At 51.7% G+C, this 14,880-nt stretch overlaps 1 protein-coding gene across 2 annotated transcripts in view; it reads left to right on the top strand.

The window, feature by feature from the left end:
• The window catches only part of LOC117031495 (germinal-center associated nuclear protein), a 40,577-nt gene that overhangs the window by 2,190 nt on the left and 23,507 nt on the right, over window positions 1–14,880 (top strand). For both annotated transcript variants that reach the window (XM_033122004.1, XM_033122008.1), the window contains exons 3-14: window positions 194–417; window positions 2,622–2,700; window positions 2,947–3,091; window positions 4,142–4,332; window positions 6,221–6,360; window positions 7,687–7,884; window positions 8,168–8,436; window positions 9,438–9,600; window positions 11,623–11,783; window positions 12,504–12,745; window positions 12,925–13,121; window positions 14,034–14,134. In XM_033122004.1, coding sequence (XP_032977895.1) covers window positions 194–417; window positions 2,622–2,700; window positions 2,947–3,091; window positions 4,142–4,332; window positions 6,221–6,360; window positions 7,687–7,884; window positions 8,168–8,436; window positions 9,438–9,600; window positions 11,623–11,783; window positions 12,504–12,745; window positions 12,925–13,121; window positions 14,034–14,134 — 2,110 coding nt within the window. The remainder of the gene's footprint in view (window positions 1–193; window positions 418–2,621; window positions 2,701–2,946; window positions 3,092–4,141; window positions 4,333–6,220; window positions 6,361–7,686; window positions 7,885–8,167; window positions 8,437–9,437; window positions 9,601–11,622; window positions 11,784–12,503; window positions 12,746–12,924; window positions 13,122–14,033; window positions 14,135–14,880) is intronic.

Here is a 14,880-nt window from a genome sequence, read left to right as displayed (position 1 = left end):
GTCCTTGGTAAATTCCCCTGGGTGTGAGCTTGCTTTTTCCGGTAAGTTCCCTGTGAGCATTAGGGATATTAATATACCATAGGGTGTCGGAGTGGGTCTCACGTCCATGCTCTTCCTTTGTTCTTGCATAGTTGGCGCCTCCTTGAAAACGTTAGGTCTAATGTGGTTCTGTGCCTGTCTTCTGATCCCCTAGATTTTCTAAGAGGAATTCCTGGGCGTCAGAGTAAAAGAAGTGAGAGCACAGACAGTCTTGGGGGCTTCCCTCCTGCTGAAATCACGGCGATCCAGTGCAAGAACATTCCCGACTATCTCAACAACAGAGTCACTCTGGAGAACCACTTCGGCAAAATCGCTAAAGTGCAGCGCATCTATACGAGACGCAACAAAAAGCTTGCTGTGGTGTATTTTTTTGATCATGTGAGTACTCCCGAGTAGGGTTTCTGGGCGGGAATTCCTGCCCGTTCTCGGGAATTTTTCTTGCTTTTCTATTCCCGAATCCTGAGAAAAATTGGTCGGGAAATCAGGAAAATCGGCTCCTTGAACCCAGGTGGTTGCTAGTATCGGTCGTTACTTTGTGGAAATGATTCATCATGGAGAACAGAAAACAGTTTATGTCTCCGGATTCGGGAATGGGAAAACAAAAAAAATTCCTGAGAACAGGAGGGAAATTCCTGCCTAGAAACTCTTCTCCCGAGTGAACTTCGTAACTTTAAAACCTATTTTTTTCGTCTGTCGCTTGCTTGTTAGAACGTAGGGAAGTACTATTATTCTTAGCTTAGAGAAGCTAGGATAGCACTATTTATTTCATAACCGAAATCATCACTGAGAAGCAGCCCCTACTGAGCACAGTGCTGAGTGAGCCCCACGAAGTCAGACTGCTCTGAAGCGCACGGCAGTGGGCCTGTAACCACACAGCACTTTTCCAAACTTGAGTTTTCTTATTTTGTGTTTGATTTTATTTGGTTGTAACATGCGATCGCTGCAAACATTCAAACAACACAGAAAAGGTGCACTGCCCTTGCCATTCCATTCTTTCGAGGTAACTCCTGGTACTGGCTGGTTCATACCTTGACTTGAAGTTTGTGTAGAAGCAGCACACGTGTGCCAGGCACAGTAGTTGTAGAGCGTCTGCATACGTGCACTGCTCACATTATATGGCTTCATGTCTTTGTGATTTTTCCTCAATGTTCTTGTGGGGAAAACTAAGTTCTGTGGGAATTTACGAAGTGGAAAGCATGTTTTCGTGCTTTTGTTAAATGATGGAAGTGTTGCCTGTCACTACACTACGGGAGGGGCACGGAGTCACCCATAATTCTCTCCACCACGGTGGCAACTATGAATGTTTTGGTTAATGCCTTTGCAGGTGTGCAGGCATGCTGTCTTTGCACAGGTGGGATCACGCTGCACAGACTGCTGGTAACTAGTGTTCTCTGAAGTCGGTCGTCTAGATGAGAAGGGCATGCTATCCTGTGGGCTTACGGACTTGGCCAGTGATCTCCCTGTGGCCATTTTTGTGCATATATTTCTGATTAGTGTAGATCCTTTGTTTAAATTCCTGAGAGAGGAAGTTCTGTGCCAAATATGTGCAGTTTTAGGTCTTTTGCTAATTATTCCTTCCTGTTGATTCGTTTTGACTTCAGTGGCATTAATTATAGTCACCATGTTGTGCAGCCATCACCGTTTTCTATTTCCAGGCTTTTTCATCATCCCAAACAAACTCGTTAGTCGTTAGATGGTAACTCCCCACCCCCACGCTCCCGCCCCCAGTGACCTCTAAGGTACTTCCTGTCTATGAATCTGCCTACTCTGGATAGTTCATATAAGTGGAATCATACAATATGTGTCCTTTTGTTCATCTGGCTTTTTCCAATTAGCATAACGTTTTCAAGCTTTGTGTGTACTTCACTCCTTTTTATGGCTGAATACTATTCCATTGTGTGGATGGACCCCGTTCTGTTTCCTCATTTCCACCTTTTGGCTGCTGTGAATAATGCTGCCGTGACGTGGTATACAAATCTCTCTTGAGGCCCTGCTTTCAGTTCTGCTGCGTTTTTACGTCGGAGTGGAATTGTTGGGTCATGGGGTAGTCCTCATTTTTTTTTAAAGTTACTGTTTAGCTATTGCAGTGTGCTTATTCTTCCGGCTGAACCCTAAAAAGTACTTACATAATAAATGTACGACATGACACATAAGCACATTGATACATATAACCCTGAGGTCCCCTGATCACCCCCATCTGTCATTACCTAGGAGCAAACATGGTCACCTAGTGTCGTGTGTGTGTTTCTAGACATTTTCACACTTGGTTTTGTGATAAATTGTATCTTGTGGGTATCATTCTGCAGCTTTCTTTTGTGTGTGTGACGTGGCTGTATCTTTCCATTGCTATATGCTGCCAGATGATGAGAATCATTTCACCAAATGCCATGAGGCCAAGCTTATGGGTTGTGTCACAGTAAAGTCATTTCAAAATGGAGAAGAGCAGATGCCAGGTGTGAGACAGGTAGGGAGGCGAGGATGGTGGCCGCTGAGCCTGGATGCTGCCCATGTGCCATAGCAGCGTGTGTGGCTGCTGTGGTCTCCGGCCGCCCTCACACGTGGTATTGTGGACTTTTTCCCAGGCATCTGCAGCCCTAGCCCGGAAGAAGGGAAAAGGTTTGCACGAGGACGTGGCTATCTTTTGGCACAAGAAGAAAATAAGTGAGTTTCCAGTTGTTCTTTCACAGTCTCTGATGCTTTGTGTGCAAGGCCCTTTGAGCTTTAAGTGGGTGCCCTTCCCTAGGACGTGGGGGCCTCTGTGTGGATCCTGTTTCTCTGTTTCCTTGGGTACCTTTATGACCTCCGTAGCAATTATAAGAATTTTACTTTCTCAAAAAGAAGGTAAAGAAATCCAGTGTTGAGTGACATGTGACATCACAAATTCTGTTCTGACTCTTGCATTCTCAGGTCCCAACAAGAAGCCCTTTACCCTCAAGGAGAAGAAACCAGGCGAAGGTGACGCTGGCCAGGGCACGGAGGACACGTCCTTTCAGCACTCCCCTCTTGGCAAGCCGCTGGGGAGGGCTGCCGCCGGCAGCCTCGTGACCAAAAGGTGCGTGGGGCCTTCCTCACGGCATGTGTGTCCTTTGACCTCTCAAGTCAGTGAACACGAGGGCCTTCACAGCAGTCAGGCCAGAGCTTGAAAGGGAATGGGGGGTGACAGACTGACACCTGAGTAGGGGCTAAGGGCTGACGGGGACGGAGGAGGAGAGGAAGACAGGTGAGGAAAAGACTGGGAGGGGACACAGGGGTGACAATGAGAGCCACCTGCCAGGGCTGTGAAGAGGCCCTGGGCTCCTTAGTCTCTGCCTGGGTCACACATGACATGCAGTTGCTGTCACACGGTTCTCACTGACATAAGGTAGAAGCGGTCACTTGTTCCTTTAGAACTTGTAGCTGGCAGTGATAACCACGTCCGCCTAACAGCCACTCCAGCAGTTTCCGCAGGACATCTGGTAGGTCAGCTCCTCGTGGTGAGGCCGTCACAGCGGGGGCTGCTGTGCTTCCCGCAGCTCCCCACCTGCCTGCGGGAGTCTGTCCCTTCTGATCAAACGGCCCGCGTCCTGCCACAGGCCTGCGTTCAGCTCCTTCAGTGGGCTCTGCCCAACCGCGGAGCGTTTCCTCACTGTCTGTTGGGCAGTGAACAGATGTGCTTTTGCTTTTCTTTCTTACTCAACTTGTCTTCTGTCTCCTTCGACATTCGAGTTCCCAGAATGCTAAAGCCAGCTAGAAAACGGGGACTGAAGAGAGAACGGACGCCCGTTCAGTCCATCCTCCTCCTGAAGTGAAGTTCCCTAGGAAAACGTGTGGGCGTGTTTTCTCACGGGGGCAACGTGGGTTTTTAAGGCTGAATTTTATTTCTTTGAGGTAGAGTTCTGCAGATGCTCAGCTCATCTGTAAAAAATACGAACTATTTCAAAATGTCTAACACCTGAGTGACTGGCCTGAGTGCTACCTCTGCTCCGCGCCAGCGTCACTGCGGCCGCCTCACCTCAGTGCTTGTTCATGGCAGCATGGAAAGCCTCGACAGACGTGGGGGTGCTGGGAGTGGAAATGGGTGAATGCGGAGGGCTCAGAGCCTGACGTGCCGCTCCCTCGGCAGCTCCCCCGTGAAGAAACCCGGCCTCCTGAAGGCCCACCCGCTGGAGGGGGACCCTTTCGACTCGGGCTCCGAGGTGTCGGAGGGCCCTGGGCCGTGTGTGTCCTCACTCAGTGCCCTGATAGGCACAGTGGCTGAGACATCTGAGGAGAAGTTCCGCCTGCTGGACCAGAGGGACAGAGTCATGCGGCAAGGTATGGCGGCTGCCTCTCTGGAGGCCCAGCCCCGGGCAGGTGGGTGCCGGGCGGGCGGCGTGGCATGGCCAGCCTCCCATTACCTTTGTTTGCTAGTCTCCTGAGGGGCTGCAAGTCGACGTGCCTATAATGTGGATACGTTTTTAGTTTTATTTTTCGAAGAAAGTCTACAAATCATGGATCCATGCAGAATTAAACAATTTAAAAGGCAGCTTTCAGATACTCAGAAAGCACATGAAGAAAAGTAAAAATTTTGTTTGACAGAAATCACTACAAATAAAACTAAGAAATGTCAACCCGGCAAAAAACTTAGCACACACCAAGGGCCAATTTCCCTAATACAGAAAGTCCTGTACAAGTCAGTATGAAAAAAACCACCCCCCGTGGGGAAGTAGGAAGGGTTCTGACAGGTTACAGAAAAACAAGTACTGGGATTGGCTCTGAAATGTGTGGACAGATGCCCACCCTGTCACGCAGGGAGGGGGCAGACGACAGCCCTGGGGATGCTGTACCCCACGGGTGGGGCGGGGGTGGAGGGCAGTACCTGGGAGGCTCAGGAGAACTACCTTTGACCCAGCATTCCCTGCCCAGGGATGTATCCCACAAACAGAGAGAGAGAGAGAGAGATTCATACACGGGTGGTTTGTGACGGCAAAGATTGGACACTGGTTGTCCACAGAAGGCTTGTAAATGGCCTGACAGGAGACTGGGGCTTCTTTATGGAAAATCAAGATTTATTATGAAGTGAAGAAAGCAAGGCGTGGGAAGTCTGTGGTGTGCTACCGTTTGTGTACAAAGGGGGCACAGTGTGTGTGTCCGTGTGTGAGTGTACTTGCTCATGTGTGCATAAATGGTCACCGGAACCAAGGGGCTGCTGAGCTGATTGTCAGGAGAGGGGAGCAGGGTGGCACGGGCGCTGTGTCCTCACATTCATACCTTCCGGCTGTTGAACCATGTGATGCATTGTTATTCAAGAGTGAGCACTGTGTTAACATTAAAAAACGTGCAGTTGGGGCGGCTGCTTATCTCAGCTGGTCAGAGCGCGGTGCTCTTAACAAGGCTGTTGGTTCCATCCCCACATGGGCCACTGAAAGCTGCGTGCTCCACGACTAGATTGAAACGACTACTTGACTTGGAGCTCATGGGTCCTGGAAAAACACTTAAAAAAAAAAAAATACGTGCAGGACAAAAAAGGCAGAAGCACCTGCTTTTTGCAAAGGTTTTTTAAAATTAAATTTTAGTTGTAGGATTTACCCCTTTTAAAAGCTGTGAGTGAGAATGATGACAGTGCCACCTCGGAACAGACAAAAAGCTGCCATTGTGACTTAGGCATTTACATGGTGATTTTTATATTCCAGATAAAGTTATTACTAGGTATTGGAATTTTCCGAAATAAAAATGTGTGTATTTTGAGTTGTTCAATTCCATTTCACTTACAAGATGTTTTTATAACTGCTTAATTCTGTGGGTAACAATAGTGGTTTATTCAAGTCAGGATCCAGGTAACATCCATTATGTGATCCCTGTTATATTAAAAATAGGGTGAAATACTGAGACCTGTAGAATGATAATACGTTTTGAATATTTACATTTAATACATGGGTCCTATGAAGAAACGTGCTGCAGCAGATTGTTCATTATCGCGGTGCCCCTCTGCCTGTGGTGTGCAGTGACCCATCTGACCCTGGCAGACACCCGTCCCCAGAGGGAGGAGACCTCAGGGGTCTTCACAGGCCCAGTGCCCTGCCCCTCCCCCCATGTGACAGGCCATGCTCTCCTTTGTGATTTGTGTGTGATGTTTGTGTTTATTTTTCCTTTTATCATGAAAACGCACTTCTTGGATTCCTACTAACTGGTACATTCTTACTTTTTACTTGGTGTCATTTAGCTCGAGTGAAAAGAACCGACCTGGACAAAGCGAGGACTTTCGTTGGGACATGCCCAGACATGTGTCCGGAGAAGGAGCGCTACATGCGGGAAACGCGGAGCCAGCTGAGCGTATTTGAAGTGATCCCAGGCACCGACCAGGTGGGGCCCCACTTCGCCCAGGGTCCCCTCCAGGCCACTGTCTGTACCTGATTCTCGGGGTTGAGGCGGGACGTGCAGGCACGGGCAGCTGTTCCTTCCTGAGTTTTGCATCTCTGGCTACTTGATGTGGGTGTGTGCTTTTCAGAGTGTGGTGGGCATGTGCTGTTACCATCATTAGACTGCCAGTGTCGTGAGGTGTTACTGAGCAGTCGTGTAGGGGGCCCGAGGTATAGCTATAGGTGCAGATTTATTTCATAGATTACTACGTTCTTTTACGCTTCTTTCTTTTCACAATCTTACTACTATCCTTTCCTGTTTATGTTTTGCGCATTTGAGATTATGCTCTAGATGTGATTTTGTGTGAATGTTTTTCACTTAAAGTTATATCATGAACATTTTCTTCTGGACTCTATATAAGCCTTTTTAAATGAAGGCTCATTATTTGATTATGTAGCTCAGTCAAAACTCCCCATTTTGCCGTCATTAGGGTGTTTCTAAGTTTTCAGTTTTATTAACAATTCTGCTGGACATTGGTGTGTAATGCTTGGAAGGTATTTCGATTACTTCCTTCTGATAGAGCCTAAGCACTGAGTTACTCCGTTGGGGGCATGACCTTTCTGAATGCGTGTTGTGCATGTTCCCCAGCTGTGTCCCCAGAAAGCTGCACTCTCTTACACCCTTTGTTCATGTTGCTTTGGGGCTTCTCTGCTCCTGTCTGGTGGTTTCACAGCTTCACCCAGCTCAGGCTTCAGTCTGCAGGAGCTGTCACGGCAACATTCCAGGGCTCCTGCCGCAGGAGACAGTGACACCCGCGGGGCCTGGGGCCCAGGCTGCGTGGCTCTGCTTCTGCCCTTGGCCGTGCGTCTGCAGCCTGTTTTGCAGTTGGGAGGTGCAGCGCCCAGGCTCTTGTGGGCAGCTGGGCCCGATCCCACCAGGCCTCTGCTGCTTTCTGCCTTTCGTCTCTGCTCTGTAGACTCAGTCTGCTCTTTGAGTCTGGCTGAGACCTTTCCAGGTGCTTCAAAGTCCTTGCCCTGTCACACCGCTGTGCTTGGAGCCAAGCAGGTCTGTCTTCACTTATGTTGCTTCTGCTGCTTAATGTCGTGGCCTCTTCACTCCGCGTCGTATTTGCCAAAAGTGTTTCTCAATGTATTTTGTCTTTGAATTTTGATTGTCACCTTCAAGCAGAGATTTCATGTTTTAAAATCGTATTCTGTAGTATTGGCATGAAATGAGTGTGTGTGCGATTTCCCCCTTACTTTAAGGCATAGCTGCTGGGGGTGCTGGCCAGCACCGGCCCCCCAGCTGCGTGTACCCCTCACGTCCCAGGTGGACCATGCAGCGGCCGTGAAGGAGTACAGCCGCTCGTCAGCCGACCAGGAGGAGCCGCTGCCACACGAGCTGCGGCCCTTGACGGTGCTGAGCCGGACCATGGACTACCTGGTGACCCGCGTCATGGACCGGACGGACGGCAGCCTGCGGGACTGGTACGACTTCCTGTGGAACCGCACGCGGGGCATACGGAAGGTACGGGCCTCTCCCGCCTGGCGCACTGGCAGCGCACGGGTCCCAAAGTAACAGGGGGTCCCTTCCCTTGGCTTCGTTACGTTTTATCTGTAACAAAACATGCTGCTATTTAAAATCATTACAAAGTCCTATTAGAGTGTTCTTCATGGGCTGTGTTTCAAATTGAACTTTGAGGAATGCAGGGAGCAGGCACGACTGTAGGTGCTGCTTCCCTCTGGCGGGAATGTGTGCCCGTGGCTCCCCCACGTGCGCACATGTAAGAATCCCGCTTGCTCGCGGCCAGGACATCACGCAGCAGCACCTGTGCGACCCCACGACCGTGTCCCTGATCGAGAAGTGTGCCCGGCTGCACATCCACTGCGCTCACTTCATGTGTGAGGAGCCCATGTCGTCCTTCGACGCCAAGATCAACAACGAGAACATGACCAAGTGCTTGCAGAGCCTGAAGGAGATGTACCAGGACCTGCGGGGCCGGGGCGTGTCCTGCGCCAGCGAGGCCGAGTTCCAGGGCTACAACGTGCTGCTCAACCTCAACAAGGGGGATATCCTCAGGTGCGTCCCCCACCTGCGCCGGCCCGAGCTGTCCGGGAATGGCCGTCGGGATGGGCGGTGGCCGATGCCGCGGGGCCGGGAGCGTGTGCTGACACCAGCACATGGCGCGCCGGCCCCACCTCACTTCTGAGATTGCTGTCCTGGTCAGCGAGAGAAAACGAGGCAGGTGTCGGCCCAGTGAGCTAATAGGTGCCCTGTGGTCACAGCTGTGAGTAGCTCGCTGTGTCAGGCATATTTCCCTGTACACACGTGCACACACCTTGTCGAAGACCTAAGTGACAGCAGAGGACAGACTTGTGTGACACAAGTGCTAGTGTGGGAGGTGAGGAAAGAATGACCTTTTGACCCAGTCCAATACATACGTAGACATTTCTGTGAGAAACACGGTAGGGGCCCCTCGGCCTCCATGCCTGTCACTGGTAAACTGGGCTTGATGACAACCGTGTTTCCTGTAGTTCCAAGATTCCCTTATTTTGCCGAAATTCTTTTCTCTTAGCATTTTCCCCAAGGACCTTGCCATAGAATATCTAAACGTGGGATTGATTTTAAGTTTTAAAAATGAAGCCTTGGTGCTAAACTTGTCGTGGAAAGTGGCTGTGTATGTAGTCTTTTCATACACGATAGGCACTTGTCCCATCTTGAGTAATTCAGTGAAATCAGTTTATTTCTAAACAAAACAAAGTTAAATTTTATCTCTTTGACATGGCCATCAAACACAGCTGGCAGTCACCTGGCATTAAAGGAACGCATGGATGATCAGTTTTTAAAGTGTTGTTTGAATTTATTTACTTCATTCGTCATCTTTTTAAAGAAAACGTTTGCTACCAGTCCAGCCCAAGATGGCAGCTTTGGGGTTAGGAAGCGACCGTGACGCACCCGTCACCATTCAGACCCTCCTGGTCATCATAGTTGAAATGTGGTTTTTAGCAGGTCCATTTTCACAGATAATTTGTCTAATTAACAATAAAATTCTGGTCTCTCTTCTCTCCTTTAATTCACAGAGAAGTACAGCAGTTCCATCCTGCTGTTAGAAATTCCTCAGAGGTGAAATTTGCTGTTCAGGCGTTTGCTGCGTTGAACAGTAATAATTTTGTGAGGTTTTTCAAGTTGGTCCAGTCGGCTTCTTACCTGAATGCTTGCCTGTTACATGGCTACTTTAACCAGGTGAGTAGTATCCCCGTGCTTGCAGAGTTAGAAGGAAGCAGGTGGTTACGCGTGCTATGTAAGTGCTTCTCTGTTCCAAGAACAGTTCAGGCAGCTCCCGGGCTAGCAGCCCCCACAGCAGCCCCCCTGGGTCACTGGTGTTGCTCCATTTTCCAGGGCTTGGCACCATTGATCATGGAAAGTAATGGAAACTACTGTTCCTATCGTTCAGAGAAGAGGAATCTCTTTATAACCATGTAACTCAAGTTTAGCTCTATATACCATGTTTCCCCGAAAATAAGACCAATTTGGACCATCAGCTCTAATGCGTCTTTTGGAGCAAAAATTAATATAAGACCCGGTCTTAATTTACTATAAGACCGGGTCTTATATAATATAACATAATGTAATATTAATGTAATGTAATATGATATCGGGTCTTATATAAGACTGGGTCTTATATGATATGATATAACATAATATGATACTGGGTCTTATATTAATTTTTGCTCCAAAAGATGCATTAGAGCTGATTGTCTGGCGAGGTCTTATTTTCAGGGAACCGGTAATCCTGGGGACAGAGAAGTCAAGACACAAGGACCGCACGCACAGTCCCTGACTTAGACATTCCTACTGTTATTAATCTGAGTTTTAGGGTGAGCCTGACGAAGCTAAATTCATTTGAGTAATGTCAGTACGTGCCCTTTGCTTCATGCTATGCTGTGCTCCGGGTACAACGGCGGACGTGTGGGGCTTTGCACAGAGTGTGAACTTCCGCTCCCAGAATCTCCAGATCAGGTTTCCAGCTGCAGCCTGCCGCTCGGCGCATTGCTGCATCCCCAGCTTCAGGGCTTGTGGATGCCACCTGCCTGGCATCCTTGCTGAGGGCCCTGGGGGTCCAGTGGGAGGAGGAGGCTGCCTGGGAGATCTCCGGGACCTGGTCTGTGACTCCAGGTCATTTTTCTTCTTTGGTCACACACCAAGTCCTCCTGTAAACAGTGAGTAAAGCCAGCCACATCCCAGGCAAATTTTCAGATCTGACAGTTTCCAGTAGAACTGGCATTCTAGATCAAATGAAAAGATTAACTGTATTTCCCTTGGTGAACTCTGCAGTTGATAAATTAGACTGATAGTTCGTACGTTTAAAATGATTAATGTTATTAGAATGTTGATGATTTGTCCCCACATTGTCCCCTTGTCCCAGGGATCTCCTCCTCCCCTGCTCCCTCCTTGCCCTGTTCCAGCTGCAGTGGTACCCCACCCCAAACCCCTCCCCTCCTGCCTCAGGCCCTCTGCACTTGCTGTTCTCTTGCAGCCACGCAGGACCACCTCCAGGGCTTGGCTTGGCTGCCACCTCCTTGGCAGGGCCCCCCTGGCAGCACTCCCTGTCCTCTGTCTTTCTGTTGCACTGTCACCATGAAATGTACCGTGTATTTTGTGCGTTCATTTTGTTCAGTGTTGGCCTCTCCCTAACGTGTCAGCCACGTGGGGACAAAGACTATGTTTCCTTCATTGCTGTCCTCTCAGCATTGACAATGCTAGGCATGAAGTCAGCACTTGGTACCTACTGCCTGGAAGAAGCCACCCCGTGTCCTAGCGCCCCACAGGCTTTTTGTTAGTTCCATGTTGCCTCTTTGGCTGCCTTTCTAAAGCATTGTTACGATGCTGAGTCAGTTTTGTCTCTGACTCTTACTCAGTTTCACGTCATGCCTCTTCCCATGGCATTCTGCCGTTTCCATGATAACTTTTAGCAGCTACCCAGCTTTTCGTTGAGTGGATGCTGCTCTCCGCTGCCGGATGGCTTGTTTTCTAGTTTCTCTCCTTCATGAAGCCTTCACTGCGAACCTATTCTGTGCACGGAGGTGTTTCCTTCGCCTGCCTTCCTGGGCGTCCACCACTGAGCACGTGGCCGGAGTTGCCACGCCTGGGGCCTGTAGAGCCCGACTGCTTCCCGGGCGGCGGGGACGGCAGGACCCGTGTCCCTCACAGGCCAACTCTGTGGTCCTGGCATGGCTGCCCGCAGTGATTGGCTTCTGCTTGCAGATCCGCAAGGATGCCCTGCGGGCGCTGAACGTGGCATACACTGTGAGTACACAGCGCGCCACCGCGTTTCCGCTGGACGGCGTGGTGCGGATGCTGCTGTTCCGAGACTGCGAGGAGGCCACGGACTTCCTCAGCGACCACGGCCTCGCCGTCGCCGACGGGTGAGGGGGGAGGGGTGAGGGCCTCGGGGGGCTGCGGGCTCTCCTTTCCCTCTGCTCTCGTGATTCTGCTGAGGGCCGAAGTGCCGGTGCCACGCCAGGCCCTGGAGAAGGTGCATCCCATGTCCGCCTCCCAGGGCGGCAGGTGCACACAGCCAGGCCCAGGGTGGCTGGGGGACCCCGGGCCACACGCTGCTCGTCGGCAGATTGGAGTTCAGATTCAGTTCTTTGTGACTCTAAGATCAGTGCTTCTCCCAAGTTACTGAAGAACTTAAAACTTAGGGCCTCCTTATTCTGAAGATGGCCTCAGGTGGCCCTTGGCAGGCCACCGCCCACCTCTGAGGGTCCAGACAGCTGCCGGTGGGCCAGGCCAGGGCCTTCCCTAATTCCAGTCAGACTGTTTTGAGAGCTCGATGAGACTTGCAGACAGACGACACGCAGCCTGATAGGCCGGGCCAAGCTCGGTCCCCCTCCCCTCGACTCTCTCCTGCTGCCTGCATTCCTGTCCTCACAGATGTGGCTGTGGAGCGAGCTCGGAGCATGGGGTGTCACCCCACGCATGGCTGTTGCCACAGGGCCAGGCAGCTCCCTCATGCCCATCTGGCCATGTAGCGACCCAGTGACGGGGGGGAGTGCAGTGCTGGCTCCCAGTGCTATTGCTGGGTCTGAGAGGTAAAGGCTGGAACCCCCATCACGCCTCCATGTCCTTTGTGGTCTGCGCAGCTGTGTTGAGCTGAACCGGTCCTCGTTTCTGGAACCAGAGGGGCTCTTCAAGGCCAGGAAGTCGGGGTTTGTTACCAGGAAGCTGATGGTGTCTGTTGGGGAAATTGTGAATGGAGGGCCGTTGCCCCCCGTCCCTCGCCATACCCCTGTGTGCAGCTTCAACTCCCAGAACAAGTACGTCAGGGAGAGCCTGGCCACAGAGCTGCCCGTGGGCACCCAGCGACCCGGCGTGGACGCCGCAGGTGAGGGCCTGCTGCTGCGGGAGCAGCCAGGGCATTTGTCTTGTGTGGTCGGGGTGTCACCCTGACGTCACGGTGCTTGGTTCCCATGGTGAAGCTCAGGGAGGGTGGCCAGTCCTTGAGGTCAGTGTGGGTGGCCCGGAGGTTGTCCTCAGTGTGCACGTTTGCCTGTTCCCTTGTAGGTGCAGGCAGGGGAGAGGAGTGTGGGGCAGAGGTGGACGCACCCCCACCTGCCCTCCCGCAACCTCTGCCTGTGCCCGCCCCGGCACCAGCACCGACCCTGACCCCGAGCGTGACGCCCAGCCTCTTCCTGGCCTCCGTGCAGCCCTCCGTGACCCCAGAGCTTCCTGCCAAGCCTGTGCCCATGTACTCAGATGCGGTAAGGGGTCTTCCAGGCCAGGCTCCAAGGAGCCCCTGTGCAGCCGGTTCAGCAGTGTCTGAGGTCCGGTCCAACTGTGTCCATGGACCGAATTCACTGAGGTGCTTGCATGTGTGGCCCTAGAATGTTCTGAACCAGCCAGGGTGGATCGCAGGTTGGGACGTGGCCCACAAGGTTTGGTCCTGTGTCGCAGACGAGGAGCAGGGCCGAGTGCGGCTCCACAGCTTGCTGCCCGCATCTCTCTGGAATGTCATGCTAGGAACTTGGGAGGATGAGCTGAAGGGTTTTCATGGGCCTGACGCTGTTGGTGACATAAGTGTCACGTCAAGTGCCTCCTGGGCTCTGCAGATACGCAGTGTTCTGTCATCCTGTCCCAGTGCCATCCTGCCCCATGTGTCTGTTCTGGGTGGTGTCACCATGCTCACTTGAGAACCAGGGCACGGGGCAGCCACAGCGGGGGCCATAGGCAATGCTGCATGCCCAGCCACAGGCCTGGCCACCACACAGCTGTGGGCCTCGGCCTCGCACAGGCGCTGGGCACTGCCCCAGCCGGGGCTCCAGGAGGGCTGAGGGGGCGGGCAGGGCCGGACGCTGAGCATGCTGACATGGGGGTGGCAGCAGCGCCTTCCCAATGGCCATTCTCGGCGGCAGGCTCACCCCCACCTCCGCAGAGGGCGCCTGTCTGATGGTTAGCAGGCCGCCTTCCAGAAGCAGCATAGCCAAGCCCGTGCACCTTCAAACTGTCCAGTGACGAGGTCTTGACGGGACTTCTACCCTGGATGGGGTGTCTGTGAACGCGGTGGCCTGTGGCGGTCTCCAGTGCCCTTTGGCTGCAGTCACAAGCTGGGTCACAAGCTGGGTCTGGTGGAGGCGGGATCCCTGTGGGCACCTGACCCGCGGCCCTCTCTCTAGGACCTGGCGCAGGTGGTGGACGAGCTCATCCAGGAGGTTCTTCAGAGGGACTGCGAGGAGCTCTGTGCCGCAGGGGCGGCCTTCGCGGCCACTGCCCTGGGGTGAGTGGGCGCCCCTGCCCTGCAGCTGCGCTCGCTGGGCTGCACTGCCGCCCTCCAGACGCCTCCGCCCAGGGAGCCACTCTCAGTCTTCCTCAAGGGCCGCAGCGCCCTTGCGTCCCGGCGCGAGCGCTGCCCTGGCCCCTCTGACCTTATGTGCGCGCTGTCCTGAGTCGCTGCTCTCAGTCCTGTGGGTATTTGCCTAGGAGTGGAATTGCTGGATATATAATCTATTTTTTAATTTTTTGGCAAACCACCCAGCTATTTTCCACAGTTGCTGTATTTTACATTCTCACGCAAGCGTTCCAGTTTCTCTGCGTTCTTGCCAACATGGGGTATCTTGTATGTTTTTTTTATAATAACCATTATGAGTGTGATGTACTGTCTCATTGTGGTTTTGATTGGCGTTTCCCTGATGACTGATGGTGGGCGTCTTCCCAGGTGCTTATTGGCCATTCATGTCTGCTCGAGAAACGTCTACTCGAGTTTTTTGTCCATTTTGAGTTGTTTCATTGTTGTAGTTCTTTATATTCTGGATAGCAATCCCTTATCAGATAGATGATTTGCAAATATTTTTTCCTATTCTGTGGATTGTTTTTTCACTCTCTTGAAAGTGTCCTTTGATGCATAAAAGTTACATTTTTACATAGTCCTATGTTTTTCTGTTGTTTGTGCTTTTGGAGGCATTTATAAGAAATCTTTGCCATAGCCAGTGTTTTGAAGACTTCCTCTTATGTTGTCTTCTAAAA

The sequence above is a fragment of the Rhinolophus ferrumequinum genome, chromosome 2 (assembly GCF_004115265.2).
Source record: "Rhinolophus ferrumequinum isolate MPI-CBG mRhiFer1 chromosome 2, mRhiFer1_v1.p, whole genome shotgun sequence".
In the NCBI taxonomy this organism is placed as follows: Eukaryota; Metazoa; Chordata; class Mammalia; order Chiroptera; family Rhinolophidae; genus Rhinolophus; species Rhinolophus ferrumequinum.
This window is presented reverse-complemented; position numbering and strand designations above follow the sequence as displayed.